The following is a 20,540-nucleotide window of genomic DNA, read 5'->3' on the forward strand; positions in this document are numbered from 1 at the left end:
ATTTTTCTCTCCACTCCCCTACCTGGGCTCAGCATTCATGCTTGGGGGCACCTGCTTACTGGCTTTGTCTGCTTTCAATTCCTGGATCTGGGCTGCCAAAAGCCAAGGTGCTTGCTGAATGCCCTGAGGGCTGGGCTTCATGATCTGGCAGAGATCCCCCTGCTGATCCCCCAAGTTGTGCCTTGTGCTTCCTGGGGTGTAGGTCAGGAAGCTGCCTCCGCTGCTGAGAGCTGCAGCTCCCAACACCTTGGTGCTGCCTCTGGGAGGCTTAAGTTCCTTCGCTCTAGCAGAGGCCCCTCTATCCCCATGGAGCGGAGCCTTTACACTATTTTCCAGGTTACCTTGGGCTGGAGAATTGCCTCAATGGATCCTTCTGTGGATTCTGTCTCTCAAAAATTCAGTTAGAGTTCTTAGTTTATAGGTTTGGAAATATCAGAGAGAGAGAGAGAGAGAGAGAGAGAGAGAGAGAGAGCACCTAAGAGAGGATCCTCTCCTGTAACCATCTTGGCTTCGCCCCCTTTATCTTTCTTTCTCTAACAATCTAATATCTGTTTATCTACCTACTCATCTCTCTGTCTGTCTATACATAGTATCTATACATGTATCTAATTATAGATATCAGATGAAACACAGGTATTTATGCATATTTCAGTTGTTTGATCTTAGTTCTGGAAGAGGACCAATGACATCAGGAGGGTGATGATGATGATGATGATGATGCATGTCCTTCATTCTTGAAGAGGACCATGATATCGGGGAGGTGATGTTATGACAAGTATGTGAATTGAATTTGAGGAAGGGCTCTGCTAAATCACCAATCTCATTTTCTTCTTCAGGGCCATCTGGGTCTAGTGGCCAGATATGAATCAGGATGACTGGAGATGAACCTGGATGTCAGGCAATCAAGGTCACTTAACAGTCACTTAACACTTGCCCAGGGTCACACAGTAAGTATCAAGTGTCTGAGATTGGATTCAAACTTCCATCCTCTTGACTCCAAGGCCCGTCCTCCATTCATTCTGTCAATGAGACTTCCAAGTAAATTAGATTTAAGTGAGGTAGTGCCTTATAACATCATCAACCTCATTCTCTTCTAATCACTGGAGTCCAGGACAAGACTTAAGTCAGCAGGACTGGCAATGAACTGGGTTGCAATGGGAGACCTTGGTCTTCTTTAGTCAAGGTATTTCCCAAGTCTCAGATTTCCAGAAGCAAAGCTTATTCAATATTAAAGTCTAGCTTAGATGGGAGACAAAAAATAGCCTAATTTGCCTTCTCCAGAAAATCAGTCTAGGAGGGAAATAACTTCAGAGTTTTGGCCAGGACAGAAAACAAATGAGATTCAGTGTCTTGTCCATGGCTATATGTAAGTGACAGAGCTGGAATTTGGATCCAGATCTTTGTAAATCTTGAAACTCAAAAAGTTAGGTGTTGAAAGAAGAAATGAGCAGAATGATTCAAATTTTTTTTAAGTCAAAATTTTCAGTTAAAAATTTTTTGTTTTGAATTAAATAAAAGACATTGATTAGATGATTTCCTGTTCGAATTGTGAATGAGCTTCTATTAAATGTTTTTGCTTGGTATCTCCTTTCCCCTCTCAATTCTGTACTTAGTCAAGTTTATCTAGGAAAAAATAGGGAAATAAATGAGTTAGATTATTCAGAGTTGGAAAAACTACTACCCAAGACCAAAAATTCTGAATTTTTTTTCTTTTCTCTTTAAGAAACTTCCACTCAGAATTTTTTGTAGATCTTAATCTTGAAGAGGTAAGAGATTCTAATTTTGAGACTCCATGTTAAATATTCCATATAGATAGCTGGGAATGAGATTAGAGACCCACAAGCTGCTACCCTGGTGGTAGAGCAACATTGGAGTTAAGGCCTGAGGTTTCTTGGTGAAGTCATTCATGGACTCAGAAGAGAGTTGAAGAAAGAGAGGAAGAGTAGATTAGACATGTGTTTTGGATTGGAACAAAGCTAGCAACTGCTGCCTAATTGAGATCAAGATGAAACTTGGTGGTACAGAGGATAACTACAGGACCTGGAGTTAGGAAAACCTGATATCAAATCTGGCCTTAGACATTTACTAGCTGGGTGACTCTGTGTAAGTTACAAAACTTCTCTATGCCTCAGTTTCTGTATCTATATAAAAAATGGGGGTATCTACAGTGTGTAGTACAGTGGATCAAGTTCAGAACTAGGAGTTGGGTTGATCAGTTGACTGATCATGACTTCAAATGAGATATCAGACACTTATTTGCTGTGTGACCCTGGGCAAGTCACTTAAAGCTCCTTGTCTCAATATCCTCATCTATTAACAAACTGGAGATTGAAATGACAAATCATTCTACTTTCTTTCCTCAGAAAACCTCAGATGAGATAACAAAAAGTTGGACAAGACTCATCAAAAGCAACAATAAAATGGGAATAATACAATAACACCAAGTTCCCAGGGTGGCTGTGAGGATAAAATAAGATAGTTGTAAAGTGCTTTTGAAATCTAAAAATGTTAAAAAAAATATGTTTAACTATTATTATTCATTCTACACTTTCTTCTAATGTCTATTCAGAATCTCCTACTCAATTTTATACAATTAGTCCTTTTTCCATCTCTACAATCAACTATAAGGAAGAAAAAAGGAATTTTATTTAATAATATTAGTAATTATATATCAATTTAAGGTTTTAAGGTGCTTAACACCTTAACACTCATTTGATCTTTGCAAGAAACCTGTGACATTGGTACCATTATTATCATTCTCATTTTATAGATCAGGACACTGAGATTTAGAGAGTAAAAAATCACTTGGGGAAGGAGGTAAGATTGGGAGAAAAATTATACAACTCAACTAAAATCTTTAAAAAAAAAAGAAAAAATCACTTGGTCAGCATTATGCAGTTAGGAAGTATCTGAGGTAGGATTTGAATTCAGATCTTCCTTTACCCTAGGTCTGGGACAGTCAGGTATCCCAATGGATAGAGCACTGATCTTGGAATCAAGAAGACAGGAGTTCAAATCCAGCCTCAGACACCTGACTCTAAGTAGTTGAGTAGCCACTCAACTACTACAACTTTGGGTAAGTTACTTAACCCTGATTCCCTCTCATTCATGGAAATCTCTAGTCATCCTGATCATATCTGGTCACTGGACCCAGATGACTCCAAAAAAAAGTGAGGATAGTGATGTAGCACAGTATCCTCCTCACTCTAATCCAACTCACATGCTTGTCATGGCATCACTTCCTTAATGTCGTGGTCTTCTTCAAAAGTGAAGGGCAAACATTGTTATTTCTCTATTCACTTTACCACCTAACAGCAGAGATATTATAGCTGGCTGTTTAAAACTTTATTTACTCTTTCCTTGAGTTTTTGGTATTATATGATCATATTAATAAATCACATAGTCTTTAAAAGTGAATTTTCATATTTTGTGAGGAGAAATAAATGAGCATAAAATGGAAAAAACACCTCAACAGGCAGGTTCTTCTCCACAAAAGAAATAGACTTAAAGTGCCCTACTAAAGGAAAATATAGTATGACATTAAATTAACCCACAATTTCCCTACCCTCCATTGACAATGAAGAAATTTCAACAAGCTCCATAATGGTTCATAAAATCAATCAAAGAATTAAATGATAATTATAGTAAAAAAATCAGTGGACAGAGAACCCCATGATCTGAAACCAAAGTATAACAATATAAAGAATACAAAATTCAAAATTGTGAAATCCATGATATGATCAGTGTATTTGTTTGTTCTGCAAATACCCATAGTAATTATTCCATGCATTAATAAATTATCTTCCTGCTCTGTTGGGAGAAAGAAAAAAGGAAGAAAGAGGGAAAAGAAAAAAAGAAAACAAGAAAGGAAGGAAGGAAGAAAGGAAGAAGCAAAGAATGGCAAAAAAAGAAAGAAGGAAGGAAGAATGAAAGAGAAAGAAAGAAAGGGAAAGGAAGAAAGAAGAAAGGAAGAATAAAGAGAAAGAATGAAAGAGGGAAAAAGAAAGAAAAGAAAGGAAGGAAGAATGAAAGAAAGAGAAGGAAGGAAGAATAAAGAGAAAGAAAGAAAAAGAAAGAAGGAAAGGAAGGGTGGAAGAATGAGAAAGAAAGAAAAAAAGAAAAAAGAAAGAAGGAAGGAAGGACAAAGGATGGAATGAAGGAAGGGTGGGTGAAAGAAAGAAAAGTAAAAACAGCCACTGAGTGAACATTTTTTTTTTTAATCAATGAATCTGAGTATTTGGTCCTTAGGCATATAGTCTAGCTGCTGAAATTATGATGTGATGGGATTTGATGGGACCTTCCAGAGCTTAACTCCAGCTGTCATAGGCTTTAAGAAGTCAGGACCACTTATATGTTAGTACATCAGGTTTAGAGGGCATTGATTTAAGATTCCATCCTCCAGTAAGGGAAATGAGGTTGTTTTTTTGTTGATTTCATTAGAGGTAAGTATAGGAAGGCCCTTGAGCCATTGCAGTAGTAAAAAACAAAAACAAAAACATTTTGTTAGAAATTTAACCTGAATATGATTTCTCTCTCTTCACACTCAATATGGATCAATGTACAACATGGAAACAATGTAAAGACTGACAAATTGCTTTCTGTGGGGGGGGGGGGAAAGTAAGATTGGGGGAAAATTGTAAAACTCAAAACAAATAAAATCTTTAATAAAAAAAAGATGATAGGGAAAAAAAGAAATTTAACCTGAAATTTCATCATAATGAAATATCATCATACATTAACCACTATGCAAATAATTCTCTTCCTGTAGTGATTCTTAGTCTCACCTGAGTGCTTTTGACTCCCCTGGTGTATAAGAGCTTTGATTCTTTCATTTTTTAGCATCCAACAATAAATACTGGAACAGGTATCATTAGGTATGATCTCTAAAATAATCTTCCAACTTTGTTCAGTTGATTATAATAAGTCTTGATTTGGAGATGCACTCATCAAGGAAACAAATTCTTTAGCATGTATCTTGGGGGGAATACAGAACATCAATCTAACCAGAATAGCTCCTCATTAGTTGAGACACATGCTTTAAATTTCCACCATTCCCTCAGGAATTCCTTATCCTGTATTAAGATGCAAATACTTTTTGGAACGCATTGCCCATTATCAGTCATCCATAACATAGACTAAATCATCAGCTATCTAACAAAAAAAAGGTAATTTTAATAATAGTGGAGTCTGTTCTGTGAAACTTCAGAAACTTTGGTTTCTGTTCTTTTCAATTTATGCTATAAAATCCTATGTCCTACAACTCTTAAATTAATCTTCCCCAAATACTGCTACTTTGGCACTTGGGACAAGCAAGAAATATATTCTCAAATTATTTCTATGTTTCATGATGGAAACATATTTATATCTAATCAGAAACAGGACTTGAGTCCAGGTCTTCCTGATTTTGAATTTAGCTCTTTATCTAGCTTTCTCATTATAAATATGACAAATTTACACTATGAAGACAAATTCAGATGAGGATGAAAGGGAATGAGTTACTCTAATGATTCACAGATGTACATTATTAACAATTGCCACCATCTGCTACTTCTCTATATTAATGAAGTATTCTGGTTAATTAGGTTAATTCAATGGTTTCTCTGCTGTGCATATGCTAGTCACATGTAACTTTAAATATTTGAAAAATTACAAATCTTAAATATCTTTATAATTGATGTACAAGTTACCTTTCCCTGTTACAATTCTGATAATCACATCACCTCTGCCCCTATTTAGAAACCATTTGTTGTATTTCCTAAGTAAAATCATAACTCTTATGTCTAGTATTTTTTTTGCCTTAAATCTCACTATTTTCTACAGTTAATCCATGATTAAATCAAGATAAAGTTCTATTTCCTCAAGAATATATTAAGCTTTTCCTAGTTGAACTTTTTTCTTAAACTGTTCCTTGACTTGTGAGATTTTTTTGCTGGGAAAAGTTATATCTATCCTTTAAGACTAAACTCATATGCCACCTCCTACAAACTCTTCTTGATAACACAATTGGATTTGATCCCCCTTCCTGTTTTGAACCACCAAATCATTTTGTTTCTGGCCTTCTTGTTGACTATTCTGCCTTGCTTTATTGGTATGTTTGTAAATTTACAGGAGACAGTAATTTCCTAAGTAACTTGTTCATGGTTGACACTCATTGAATTTTTTTGGAGGCAATCAAGGTTAAGTGACTTACCCAAGGTAACCCAGCTATTGTAGCTTAGACCAGATTTGATCTAGGATCTTCTTTACTCCAGGGCCAGTGCTTTGTCCACTCCAACACCTAGCTGCCCCCTCATTGAATATTTAAGGAATGATTGAAAGGAAATCTAGAGCATGAAGTCCTGAGAATATTATGGCAATGAATATTCCACAAGGAATATGTCAATAGGTTAAGGACATGTGATTTCATTGGAGGAACACTTGTAGATTGTAACCCATCTACACCTTAGTAGATAATTCTGAAGCGTTGGCTGAGTTTGGGGGAGGTTATGTAACTTCTCACGATAATAGAACTAGTGAATGACAAAGGCAATATTTTGAGCTAGGCTTTACAGACTCCAATTACATATATATATATATATATATATATATATATATATATATACATGCATGCATGTATATATACCTATATAATGCTCATTTATATTTGTAAAAATATACAATATAACATAGCCTATTCTACTATGACACTTTTCTTCAAAAAAATATACTCAGTAAATGTTATTTACTTGCTTCAGAAACTCAAACATATAAAGGGAAAGGGGACAAGCATTTATTAGGTTTCTTCCAGTATCATTTTTCATACATTACAAATATTATGCATTTGACTAGAATATACTTTCATTCAGCCCCCAAAAGGAGATCAGAGGGAAACATGTGGACATTGAATGTAAATATCTGATTTTCATATTCTCTCATGAAAAATTCTTTAAATGTAGACATGTTTTAAAGGTCATACAGTTGCTGCAGTTTTACAGAGTTGCTATTGTCAAAAATAAAACCACACCTATCACCACAAAGAGAATGAAAAGATGAATAAAGAGGCTACAACATGTACCCAATAAAAGTTTAAATAAAAAAGTGTAAGGGATGCTATCACATATATAGAATCATAAAATGAGGTAGGAGTATTCTATAATAAAACTGAAACAAGTGGGCATTCCATGTTATAAATGATATCTTTGTATTACTTTTAAAAATACAGAAAGGACTCAGCTGCATTGTGTAGAACATCTATTGAGGATTTTTCAGAATACTTGAACCAGAATTGCATATGATGGAATATACATAGAAAAAGGGATTGTAATTTTCTTTGTTGGGGAATATACCCCAAATGAGGAATTCAAAGCATCCAAGTAAGCTATGAAGTGGACCTGCAAAATGGAGCCAAACCAAATCTTTCACAGTTTCCATAAGGACAGATTTCTGCTCAGCACTTTTTTCACTGCAGCATTCATATCCTTGTTCCTCAGGCTATAGATGATGGGATTGAGCATGGGGGTAAAAATCCCATAAAACATGGCGATCAGTTTGTCTGTGGTCAATGAGGCTTTGGATTTAGGCTTCATATACATGAAGAGGATAGTCCCATAGAAAATGATCACCACAGTCAGGTGGGCTGAACAGGTAGAAAAGGCTTTGCTTCTTCCCTCAGCTGAGCGGATTTTTAATATGGTGGAGAGGATGAATACATAAGAAACAACAATTAATAGGAGAGGGGTTAAAGTGAGGATTATAGTTGCTACCAGCATGATGAGTTCATTTAGGGAGATGTCAGTACAGGCCAGGTGCATGACTGCCAGGATTTCACATGTGAAATGGTCAATGACATTTTTCCCACAGAAAGGCAACTGCATAGTAAGAATGGTTTGAAACAGAGAGTTAAGACCACCTATCAGCCAACACAAAGCTGTCAGGTGTATATAAACAGTCCTGTTCATGACAATGGGATACCTTAGGGGGTTACAGATGGCCACATAACGGTCATAAGCCATCACAGCTAGTAGGACACACTCTGTTGTTCCCATGGCAAAAGAGATTGACATCTGGGCTGCACATCCTGAGAAGGACAAAGTTTTTTGGGTTGTTATGAAGTTCACCAGCATTTTGGGCACAAATGAAGATGTGTAACAGATGTCTAAGAAGGAGAGATTACTGAGGAAGAAGTACATGGCGGTATGAAGATGGGAATCCAGAATGCTCAATAGGATAATGATGCTATTTCCAAAGAGGATGACTATATATATTGTCAAGCATAACACAAAAAAGAAAATCTCAAGTTCAGGGTATTTATAAAGTCCCAGTAGAATGAATTCAGTTACAATTGTCTTATTCGTCCCTTCCATGTCTTTCTCCTTTTAGCTGAAGAAAGTGAGAATAGAATAGAATAAAGAAACATTACCATTAAGATTTCAACCAAAAATTTGAACCTTATAATAATGTTGTTCATGGATTATGTTATTAAACAGAATTCTGGTCTTGGATTCAGGAGGATCTGAGTTTAAATTCTACTTCAGATTTTACTTTGTGACCCTTGGAATGTCATTTAATGTCTGTCTGCCTCAGAGTCCTCATATGTAAAATTGGGTTAATAACAGCATCTACCTCATAGAATTATTGTGAAGTTCAAATGAGATAACATGTAAAGAAAGTACTTTTTAAAACTTTGTTTCCATTCAGAATTTTATACTTCCCCCCTCTATTATAGCATCTAGTGAAGTCACTATTCCATTCAAAATTCAAGATTCTTTTCTCTATAAAATCATACATATGAAGTCATTGATTCTAATGCCCATATCTTGGTCCACTGATAATGGAAACAATTGCTGAGAACAACCTTAGATGAGTTAAGAAGCTCAGTAATTAAATTTGTATGTTTGATGAAAGTCAGAAATAAAGGGGCAACTAGGTGGCACAGTGAATAGAGCACCAGCCCTGGAGTCAAGAAGACCTGAGTTCAAATTTGACCTCAGATATTTAATAATTACCTAGCTTTGTGACCTTGGGCAAGTCACTTAACCCCACTCCTTGCAAAAAACAAAAAGCCCCCCCCCAAAACCAAAACAAGTCAGAAGTGATTTTAAATTGGCAGAGAGAAAAGCATACATATGTAAATTACTTTACAAAACTTTAAGTGCTCTTGTTATATAATTTTGAGACATGTATAGAATTAGAGGAAGAGATGATAGTTTAATTAAAAAAACCCATTGTAAGACAACTATTTTATTAATTTAACCCACTTGGCTGAGGTCTGTTATACCTACCTTATATAGAGAGAAAGATGTTCAGGATAAATTTCAATAAATATAGAAATAAAAAAAATTGCATATGCAAACTTCTTAAAGTCTCTTAAATTACTGTCCTTCTAGGAAATTAATTATGCTAACAGTATCAGTAAAAGTTATGATTGGTAGTTATAGCTCAATAAACTTCTTTCCTCATTTGTAAATGTACCAAATAAAATTACTTCGCTTTGTTGATATTTCTAGGTATCTCTTATAGATTCATATAATAAAATTAGAACTGGACAGGAACTAAGTGATCCATTACTCTAGGAAATAATTTTTTTCCATCCATGGATTATGGAAGCCTGGTTGAGAGTAAATACTCCTTCTTAGAACAATGTTTTTAAATCAACAAATAAAAAATGCATAGGACTATAAAAGAAAAAACTATACTAAAATAGTTATCAAAATGTAGTTATCAAAATATTAACAAATTAAACTTACTTGTTCCATTTTAAGAACACCTCCTTTACTCCAACATCCATTTTGCAGATAAAAAACAAACAATTGAGGATCTATGTTGTTACATTACAAAGTTAAGCAATAGCAAAAAGATGACAAAGCTATAGGTCTGAATTTTATTCTAGTGCTTTTTTCTCTGCCTGTGTGAAATTACTTCTGACTTTGATTAGATATAGAAATTGAATTACTGAGCTTCTTAGTTCCTCTCTCCACTACTGTTAACAATATTTCTGCTAGAACATGGATTTTAGAATCCACAATTTTATCTGATGGTTTTATGGCACAAAGAGCATATAGTTTAGAATGTAATAAACACTTAGAATTTAAAATAATTTATAAATAAAAAAGGGAATGATCTCACTCTTCCCAAAATCACGAGAGTATCTAGCACTTGCAGTCTCCTCTAACTGTAATAATATTCTGTGCCCTTTCCCCTCACCTCCAATTATGACCTCTACCTCCTCACCAATGATTATTTGAATTCTATTCCTGGGTCCCTTAGTTATTTTTTTTTTTTGCTTTTTTTTTTTGCAGGTCAATGGGGTTAAGTGGCTTGCCCAAGGCCACACAGCTAGGTAATTATCAAGTGTCTGAGACCAGATTTGAACCCAGGTACTCCTGACTCCAAGGCCAGCGCTTTATCCACTACACCACTTAGCCGCCCCTGTTCCCTTAGTTATGATAGGTTAACTTTTTCCTTGTCTTGCCTGAACCTAAGATTGCATAACACTTCTCAGTGCTCTCTGGCACAATGTCCTTTTCTGCCTTTCCTTCCAGTATCTCTTTAAATGTTGTCTTTCCTGATTAGATTGTAAGTAAACTTTTTCAAGTCAGAAACTGTCAGGCTTACTTTTATTTACTTTCCCAATGCTTAGTATAGTGTCTAGTACATGATAAGTGCTTAATAAAAACCTGCCTAATTTCCCTCCTTTCCCACCCTCCCTCCCTCCCTCCCTCCCTCCTTCCTTCCTTCCTTCCTTCCTTCCTTCCTTCCTTCCTTCCTTCCTTCCTTCCTTCTTTCCTTCCTTCCTCCTCTCTCTCTTTCTTCCTTCCTTCCTTCCTTCCTTCCTTCCTTCCTTCCTTCCTTCCTTCCTTCCTTCCTTCCTTCCCTTCCTTTCTTTCTTTCTTTCTTTCTTTCTTTCTTTCTTTCTTTCTCTCTTTCATTCATTTATTCATTCTTTCTCTTTCTTTCTTTCTTTCTTTCTTTCTTTCTTTCTTTCTTTCTTTCTTTCATCTTTCTTTTTCCAATCTATCAATTCATCTATCCATGTAGCTATGTATCAATGTATTTATGTACATATCTTTCTATCATCTTTCGACCACTTAGATTATTTAGAATCAATCCATAAAAAATGACCTAGGTGTCAGAGAGAATAAGAATGAATGTAGAATGATATAAATATTTATTTAAAAATCCATAGTTTATCAATCCCTTATTTTCTATGAAATAAAAAAAGGAATAGTTAGGAAGTTTAGGTGAATAGGGAATAAATAGTTATTTACCTTCATTTTTTTCTCTCAAGAGAGCTAATTTTCTCCGTAGACCTTGGCAATACTGTGTGTATTCATGATAGTTGTTTTATTCATTCATTTTATATACTGTCTCTGTGTGAAATGGGAGACAAGTTTTACTTAGGCATTTTTACTGTATTCATTGTGAAAATTTTTATTCTTATTTGACCTTCATATAAGCATGTGTTTTGAACATAATAAGAACTTAATGCATGTTTTTTTATTCACTTATTCATTCATTACTTAATTTGTTATAAACATTTCTAGCAAGAACTTTGGACACTGTGCTACATTCTTCTGCAATGAAAGAGTTCCATTTTATTTTTGAGTCATTTTTAATTTTTGCAGCTCAATTTAATTTCTTTCTGTTTATGCTATCATTTTCAATTGGCACAGTATTCCATCACAATAAACATACTTATGTCTTAGATTTTCTAATTGTAGAGAGAAAGTTGTTGGAGTTAATAGTAAGAAAAATTTTCTAAAAGTGAAAGAGACTCCCTTAGCATAAGTAAAAGAATCACTGAAGCTGCAATCAAAACGGAATTCAAGTCTTGACAATGTCACCTTTTAGCTATATGTCATAGTGTATAGAGAAGACCAAAAATTGAATCCTGCCTCTAATACTTGCTAGCTTTGTGACTTTGAACAGATCATTTAATCCCTTTCAGACTCAGATTTTCAACTATAAAATGGAGATAATATCCCTCACCCCATATAGTTGATGTCAGAATGAAATGATATAATACATGTGAGACACTTTTTGAATCTAAAAGCAATCCTAGCTATTATTATTATTATTATTATTGTAGTGGTTTTAATTGTCAGCTTGAAGTCTTTGAGCAAATCACTTTGCTTCTCTGGGAGTAAATTTATAGTGATCATTTGCAATTTTCTTGACAAAGATACAAGAGTAGTTTGACATTTCCTTCTCCAGCTCATTTTACACATGAGGGAACTGAGGCAAACAGAGTTAAATGACTTGCTCAGAGTTACATTATAGAGTCTGCAACTAGATTTGAACTCACGAATATAAGTCTTTCTTACTCCAGGTCAGACTGTGACACATAGCTTCCCTATGAGATGAGATGTCAAAATGAGCCATCTTTTAGAACTGGAAGTGACTTTAGGAATCATTTGTATTATACTCATTATAATCATTTGTATTATATTTATATTATATATATTATATTATTTTCTGACTTTTGATACTTAGGCTCAGACATTTGCTGTCACACAAATACAAGGGGGTAGTGTCAGGATTTTAATCCAGATCTTCTGACCCCAAATCCAATGTTTCTTCCCTCCATCTGTTAAGTCCCTTCCATCTCTGAGACATGTCTTCAGAAAGATTCTGGAGCAGTGCATATTAAACCTTTTAATCCCCTTGGAGAGGCAATGTAGTGTGATGGAGGTACCTCTGTCAGTGAATCCAAAAAGGATCAATACAAATGAAACCTCAAATCTGAGTCACCTGGAGGTAAGAGAAGATGAAGAAAAGGATTCAGGATAAATTAGAAGCATGAAACCCCTCTTTTTGTAAATTCTACCCTGAAGATCAGTGGAAACTTTTATGTGTGCTTGATATGAGAGATAGTTATCCCCTAATTCAAAATCATTGCACCCAATTCATCCATTTCTTACATAGTTCAAATATTTGTGAATTCATTGGTGTCAAAACTCTTTCCACCAACATAGAAAACAAGCCCCATCACAACACACCACATGCATTACAAGAATTACTGTGGTCAAGTAATTCATTGCCCTTTACCATGACCCTATCCAGATCAGACTAGGGTGTTCCTTGATTAGAAAATACACTGTGCCACATATACTACCTTTCCTGTCTTTGAAAATATTAATTTAGAGGTTGTATAGTAATTTTTCAAGGATATTTTAGAGAAGGTGCATGCTTTCAAAAAAGATTGAATTAAGTAACTTATGAAATGCCTTTCAAAGTTAGAATTTATAATTAACCTCCAGTATCATATTCTAGCCTCAGATACTTTGGTGGGCAACATCAGCAACCATTAAGAAACAATGAAGGCAGGGTGACGAGGTGGTGCAGTGGATAGAGCCCCTGCCTTGGAGTCAGGAGTACCTGAGTTCAAATCAGAACTTAGACAGTTAATAATTACCTAACTGTGTGGCCTTGGGCAAGCCACTTAACCCCATTTGCCTTGCAAAATCCTTAAAAAAATAAAGAAGCAAGGAAAGCAATGAGTTGGCATTAGGGAGTAGTCCTATTTGAAACAAATACATATAGATACAAAATGTATCTGTATATACATATAAAATTGTATAAAATTAACACCAATGAAAACAATGCCAGAATGAAACCACAAACACTGATATTTTATTTACAAAGCATTGAATCATAGATTTAATTTATTTCTAGACAGTTCTTTTATATAGATCAGAATTAAATGATTTTCCCCTAGTTATCCTTTAGAGTCTCTGAATTAGAATTCTGTTATTTTATAGTCATTTGTATATGAAATTTTTTATGATAGAGTCTTATTTTATAACTGCAAGACTGATATAAATCCAGCATTGTAGAAAAATTTGAAATACCTCTTTAAGAGAATAGTTTTTAGAGAGATATTGGAAAAAAATTTTCTGTACTTACCTGGCTTGATGCAATGATGTTTAGTGTCTTTAATGAATTAAAAGGTTCTGCTTAAGAGTCAGCTTAGAGTTAGGGGACCTGATTCCTGGGTTCCACACTGATTAGCCATATGATCTTAACATACTCATTTGCCCTTTTTGACTCTTATTTTCCAATAAGAGTCCTGGATTGGATGTTTGGTCTTCTTCCAGTTCTGATGTTCTGAGATCTTTGTGGATTTACAAAGCTATGTTCTTAGGAATCAAATCATGTCATAATAAAAACCACATGATTCACAAGCTCCAATTCTATGTTCATAAAGAATTTCTAAAAGATCCGGCCCTTGGACCAAAAGATAATTGAAATCTCTTGTCTCTTCAAGAGACCTTTTTCTATCCCAGCAGTAATTTAAAGTTTTGTATTGTGAATGTTCAGAAGTGAAGAAATGCTTAAGGGATCATATCCCTAATACCCAATTATATGGAAGTTAATAATAAATTTTAATTAATATAGAATTCCATGGACCAAAAAAGAAAACTAACCACAAAATATTCTTCCCTCAGAGAATATAGAGAGTGGCATTTCTTGGAGTTTTATCTACTTATTTCATCTTTTCTCTCAACCTTCCCTGGAAGAACCTAATGGGTTCTAAGAATAGAGAAAATGTTCAAAGTATGTGATAATAGATGTTTAGGGAAAAATATTGTGCTTCCTTCTTAAAAATAGGAAGGCCTTTAGGAAATCTCATGGGAAAATTGAAGTTTGAGGTGATGGAATCTTAAAAGTGAAAATGCTTATTTTTTTGTTTTTTGTTGATTTCAATATTGAATGTGTAAGCAATAGGATATAATCTAAGAATTTTTTTTATTTTTGCAATGGAATTAAGTGACTTGCTCAAGGTCACACAGGTAATTGTTAAGTGTCTGAGGATTTGAATTCAGGTCCTCCTGACTCCAGAGACAGTGCTGTAGTCACTGCCCCACCTAGCTGCCCCAGGTAAGAATCTTTAATGGAGAATTCCAAGAGAGGCTGTGACAGCAAAATCTGTGAATTACTTTAGGAAAATCTGGATGAAAATCCTGTATTTGTCATTTACTAGCTATAGAACCATTTGACAAATCTCTTAAACTCAATAAAGAAATACCAATAGTACCTATTTCATAGAGTTGTTCTAATAAGAGACTGAATCTAAGGCAATGTTAAAAGCACCATATAAATATCAATTATTAGTATTTTCATATGCATAAAAAAAGAAGATGAGATAGTCACACTGGTGATAGGAGGGTGCAACCAATAGTCTATTTGTACATTTTATTGTTATTGTTGAAATGCCAATGGAGTATACAATGAAAACTTGGAAAGCTTTTAGCACTTTGTGTGGACTCCTCTGTGACAAACTATGGAAAAACCAAGGGCAAGAGTCATGCAAAACAGGCAGAGTTGACTGGGTCTGTGGGTGACCACAAACACTCCTTTCTGCTCTGGAACTGTGAGGAGGGTCCCTACTCTTCTGCAGAAGTAAACTCTGTTGTGTTTCTGTTTCTCAGTCTGAGACTGTGGCAAGTCATATCTGAGTCTGGGCAAACCAACAATCTTCTCCCTTTCCATCCAAGGGTTGAGAGCTCTTGAAGCTGTGCTGATACTGGTTTAGCAGCTACCAAGGACTGCTCTTGGTTGGCTGGGGTCAAGTCTGCACCGCTGAGCCCTGAACTAGACTGTGTTCCACTCTCACTCTGGTAGGAAGACTTTTTCTTTTGACCTTTCAAACTGTCCTTGGTAATCTCTTGGATGAGAGGTCTGGAAACTGCCACTTCATTCACTGACCCAGTTGCCCTACAGTCTGTTTCTGGAATCGCTCTGACTGCATTAAGGGTCCTTTCTCACCCAGATACAACAGACCATTCCTCCGATCTTCCAAGTAGGATTAAACTAGAAAATTGTTTTACTGAGTCTTTTTGGTGGATTTTACCACTCTAAAATTTGTTTAGAGTCATTTTTTAAAGGTATTTGGAACAGTTTTGGGGAGAGCTAAGATGAGTCCCCGCCTTTTATTTCACCATCTTGGCTCTGATTCTATTTAACTAATTCTTGACTCATGGAGTCACTAGCCTCCACAAGCCTCAGCATATTCTTTAAGGAATTATTTTCTTCAGTTAATCTTTGCATCTCCCTTTGCATTTGATACATTTTATATTTCATTTGACCAATTGTATTTTTATATGATTTGTTTTCTTCAGTCAATTTTTGTGTTTCCTTTTGCAAGATGTTGAATTTCTCTTGCATTTCTTTCCCAAATTATCCCACTTTATTTTTAATATCCTTTTTGAGCATTTCTAAGGAGTCTTTCTGGGTTGTAGATCAATTCACATTTTGCTCTGCAGATTCACATGTAGTATCCCCTTCTGACATCCTTTTCTGAGATGGTATTTTGTCCATCCTTATCTCCAAGGTAACTTGTTTTTCTCTAGCCTTTCTTCCTCATTTTGAGTTTTATTACTGTACACTCTCTCAAAGTTTTTTGTGTGAGAGAAGGGGTCTGCTCACAGGCCTTCAGTGTTGAGAACCCTAGTGGCTTGCTCACTGGCCTGGAGCCATTGGTATTAGGAACTTCAGGGGGTTACTAACTGAACCCACCAGCAACTTGCTCTCTTAACTGTCTGTCAACTACCCACTCCCTGATCATACACATTAGGAACAGTAGAACTGGCTGGGGCTTGCACTCCAGGTTATCTACTCCTAAATTGCTAGTTAGGTTAGGTATGCTAGGGGCTTGTCATCTGGGCTGTTCAGTTCAGTTCAGCCACATTAGCTAAATGGTGTTCCTAGGCAGCTGCATTGGAGCTCTCCCTACTGTACCATTGACCCCTGAATCCAAGGGCCTCCACTAGAGCTCTGTCCCCTAACCAAGAGCCATTGGTAAGTCTCTTCCTTGCTCCACCACCCATGTGATGATTTTCTCTTTCCTGCCCTGGTACACTCTTGCTCCTCCATGACAAACCTGGCTAGAAGATATTCTTTTCTACTCTTTTGAGGATTCTGTCAATCCAGGATCTGCTTAGAGTCTTGATTGATGTAGTTTCTGAGGGAAAACTGGGAGAGTTTAAGAAAGTTCCTGGCTTATCTCTGCCGTCTTGGCCAGAAGTGGTGTATACATTTTTTTAAAGGTTTTTGCAAGGCAAAGGGGTTAAGTGGCTTGCCCAAGGCCACACAGCTAGGTAATTATTAAGTGTCTGATGTCGGATTTGAACTCAGGGCCTGACTCCAGGGCCGGTGCTCTATCCACTATGCCACCTAGCCACCCTTGGATATAGTTTTAATTAATTTTCATATGGAAAAGAAATGGGACTCATAATCTCCTTTCCTTTTAAAAACTTTTACAGACAGGTACAGTTTTATCTTTAAACACTTGATGCTCAAATGCATCAAATAGAGTAGTGGTTTTGGCTCTATGCAATTCCTGGAGCACCCCACTGTTGGAAGAGTGTTTGTCTTGGCTATCTACTTGGTTCTGCCCACTGGAGCCAAGTAAAGTTAGTCTCATTTCTCTTTCTTCCCACAGCTCTTCAAATATTTGTTGATAAAATAAAGGCAACATATTGTGGTATTTCTGATAAATAAGTATATATATTTGTATCTGTGTGTATCTATATACACATCTATATCTCTATTGTGTCTGTGCCTGTACCTAATACATACATGCACATGCATACACATATACAACACACAATCACACAATATAACACATACACACATACAAACATACACATATATGTATAATCTAGAATCAGGAAGGTTCATCTTCCAGAATTCAAATGTAACCTTGTGTGAGTGGGGCAAGTCCCTTAAAATCTGTTTGGTTCAGTTTCCTCATCTATAAAATGAACTGGAGAAGAAAATACCAAAATACTCTGGTATCTTTTCTAAGAAGATCCCAAATTGGGTTGTGAAATGTTGGCCATATCTGAACAATACATGCATATACATAAATGCACAAATATACATATATATATGTGTGTATATATATATATATATATATATATATATATATATACACACATATAACAAGAAGCAGATTTCTAGTTCACTGTGCAAATCTCTTTTTGGAAAAATAGGCAATCAATACTTGTGAATGGAGGAGCATTGTAAAACTATTTTAAAAAAGTATATTTTCCAGTTCAGAGATTAAGAGAATTAAAGTATATCATTGATATACTGTGTAATTTTCTCATAGTTAATATCTAAAATGAAAATGATGACATATACTTCATGTTCTATTGGAGAATATCACCTTTTTCACTGCTGCCTTTACCTCCTTGTTCCTCAGACTGTAGATAACAGGATTCAGCATGGAAGTCACTGCACCATAGAATAAGGCAATCAGTTTGTCTGAATCAGGATCCTTTGCCTTGGGTTTGGAGTACATGAAGAGTATTGTTCCAAAATATATGATGACCACAGCCAGATGTGCTGAACAAGTAGAAAAGGCTTTCTTTCTTCCTTCAGCTGAGTTGACTCTCATTATAGTGGCAAGGATAAACACATATGAGATGAAAATGAGCAGAACTGGAGTCATTGTGACCAATATAACTGCTACCATCATGACAATAGCATTGAGAGAAATATCCACACAAGCCAATTTTAGTACAGCCAGGATTTCACAAAAAAAATGATCAATGACATTATTTCCACAGAAAGAAAGCCTCAATGCAAGAATTGTTTGTACTAGTGAATTTACACACCCAATTATCCAGCTCAAGGCTACCAACTGTACATAGACTCTCATATTCATGATGATTGTATATCTCAGAGGGTTGCAGATGGCCACATAGCGGTCATAGGCCATCATGGCCAGTAAAACACATTCTGCTGTTCCAAGGGCAAGAGTTAGGAACATTTGCAAGGCACATCCTGGGAAAGATATCTTTTTCCTGATGGATAGAAAATTGACCAACATTGAGGGAACAAAGGAGGATGTACCAAAGATATCCATGAGGGAGAGGTTACTAAGGAAGAAATACATGGGGGTATGAAGATTGGAATCCAGAATACTCAATACAATGAGAGAGGAGTTCCCTAGCAGAATAACCAAATATATCCCCAGGCATAATACAAAGAGAGTAATCTCAACATTGTGATGCTTAGAAAGCCCCAGCAGAATGAATTCCAGCACAACAGTCTGATTTCCCCCATTCATTCTCTTATTCCTTTTTTATTTTTAGTATTAACTATTTGGAGAAATATAGGGTAAATTCAAATACTCAATGTTGCTTGTACTCTTAAGAAGTTGTATAAAACAAGGATGTCCCTTCTATTTGCATTTCATATCTTCATTAAAAATTACATAAATGATTTGTATATGAAATTCAAGATCATGTTCTAGGCTACAATTTAATCCTTCAAAATGATTCCTTTGTTTTACTTGATGCTGCCTTAGTCCCAAATATTAACACTTCTATGAATGCAATGAAATTGTGAAACAAATACTGATTTCCCCAATCATATTTTCAAATGTTTAAGTGTTTTCAATCTTTTTTTAAAGTTTACTTGCTTTTTTCTGGTAAGTGGCAGCTACAATATTTTATTAGATGCCTGAGGTAGGGGAGAAGAGGAGAAAAGGTAATTTGGGGAGCAAGAATGAATAATTTTGATTTTAAGAAATGACTGGCAATATATGACTCCCTTGTATGTTTAAGGTCATTTTATCTGCACAGGTGTTTACTTCAATCAGGCATAGATTAACCATTATTCAAATCTTGGATCTTCTCATTGTTGTCATTAAGGAATGCCAGGTAAGAGAGTTTTGAGCACTATTGATGGTTCAAATTTCACATTATCTCTTTAGAAAAAATGAGCACTGGAGAAAGAAAAGAGAAGTCATGATTTAGTTTGTTAAAATGAACAGAAGTTAATGTACTTTACTTCAACCTTTTCCTCCCTTATGACTAGTGAGGTTAATGCTTTGAAACATCCTTGAAATTTTAGCATCACTTTGTGTATACTTAACTTAATCCATCTTTCTCTATGACTCAATTTAGGATTATCTATAAATTCACTTACATCACTCATGATCATATCTGTTTCTATTCTTCCCATCTTACCAAAATTGTATAATTACAATGGAGAATTATATTTATTATTTCTACCCTATCACTAACTCAGCTCATAAATTCTCGGTGATATTCTTTTGCCTTCTGAATAAAGTTAGGCATTGAAGGACTTCTACAACCTAGAACCAAACCTTTTTAATTAAAGTAGTATTTTTTCCAAGTATATGTAAAGACAATTTCAACCATTAACTTTTACAAAATTGTGTAACTTTCCCCCCTTCCTCCTAAACCTTTCTTTTTATCCTTGTCTTTTACTACCCAATTCAGTTCAATTAGATTCACTTCAAAAAGCATTTATTAAATACTATATGCAAGGCATTATGTTAGATTATTTTTTTAAAAAAAGAAAACAAATAACTCTTGGTCTCCAGAAACATACATTTGACTACTCAACTTCACATGTCCTAATCTCCAGAAATAAAGTAAAGAATTGAATACTTTTTTTTCTAGATTTTGGGATTCTTCCTTCCTACATCTGAATCTTATTTCATGTTGTTACCTCCTTTAAGATTGTTCTCTTGAGGCAGCTAGGTAGTGCAGTGGAATAAGTACCAGTACCAGCCCTGGAGT

The 20,540-nt window shown here is 35.3% G+C and overlaps 2 protein-coding genes across 2 annotated transcripts; both read right to left on the reverse strand.

Moving 5' to 3' along the window:
- Positions 1 to 7,397: 7,397 nt before the first annotated feature.
- Positions 7,398 to 8,390, reverse strand: LOC141494762 (olfactory receptor 13C9-like). The gene has a single exon (XM_074195957.1). It carries the CDS (start codon positions 8,340 to 8,342, stop codon positions 7,398 to 7,400), a length of 945 nt encoding a protein of 314 aa, XP_074052058.1. The 5' UTR covers positions 8,343 to 8,390.
- A 9,737-nt stretch (positions 8,391 to 18,127) lies between these two features.
- LOC141494763 (olfactory receptor 13D1-like) lies at positions 18,128 to 19,057 on the reverse strand. Its single transcript, XM_074195958.1, has one exon. The coding sequence runs from the start codon at positions 19,055 to 19,057 to the stop codon at positions 18,128 to 18,130; it is 930 nt and encodes a 309-aa protein (XP_074052059.1).
- Between the last annotated feature and the right edge of the window lie 1,483 nt (positions 19,058 to 20,540).

The sequence above is a fragment of the Macrotis lagotis genome, chromosome 8 (assembly GCF_037893015.1).
Source record: "Macrotis lagotis isolate mMagLag1 chromosome 8, bilby.v1.9.chrom.fasta, whole genome shotgun sequence".
NCBI lineage: Eukaryota > Metazoa > Chordata > Mammalia > Peramelemorphia > Peramelidae > Macrotis > Macrotis lagotis.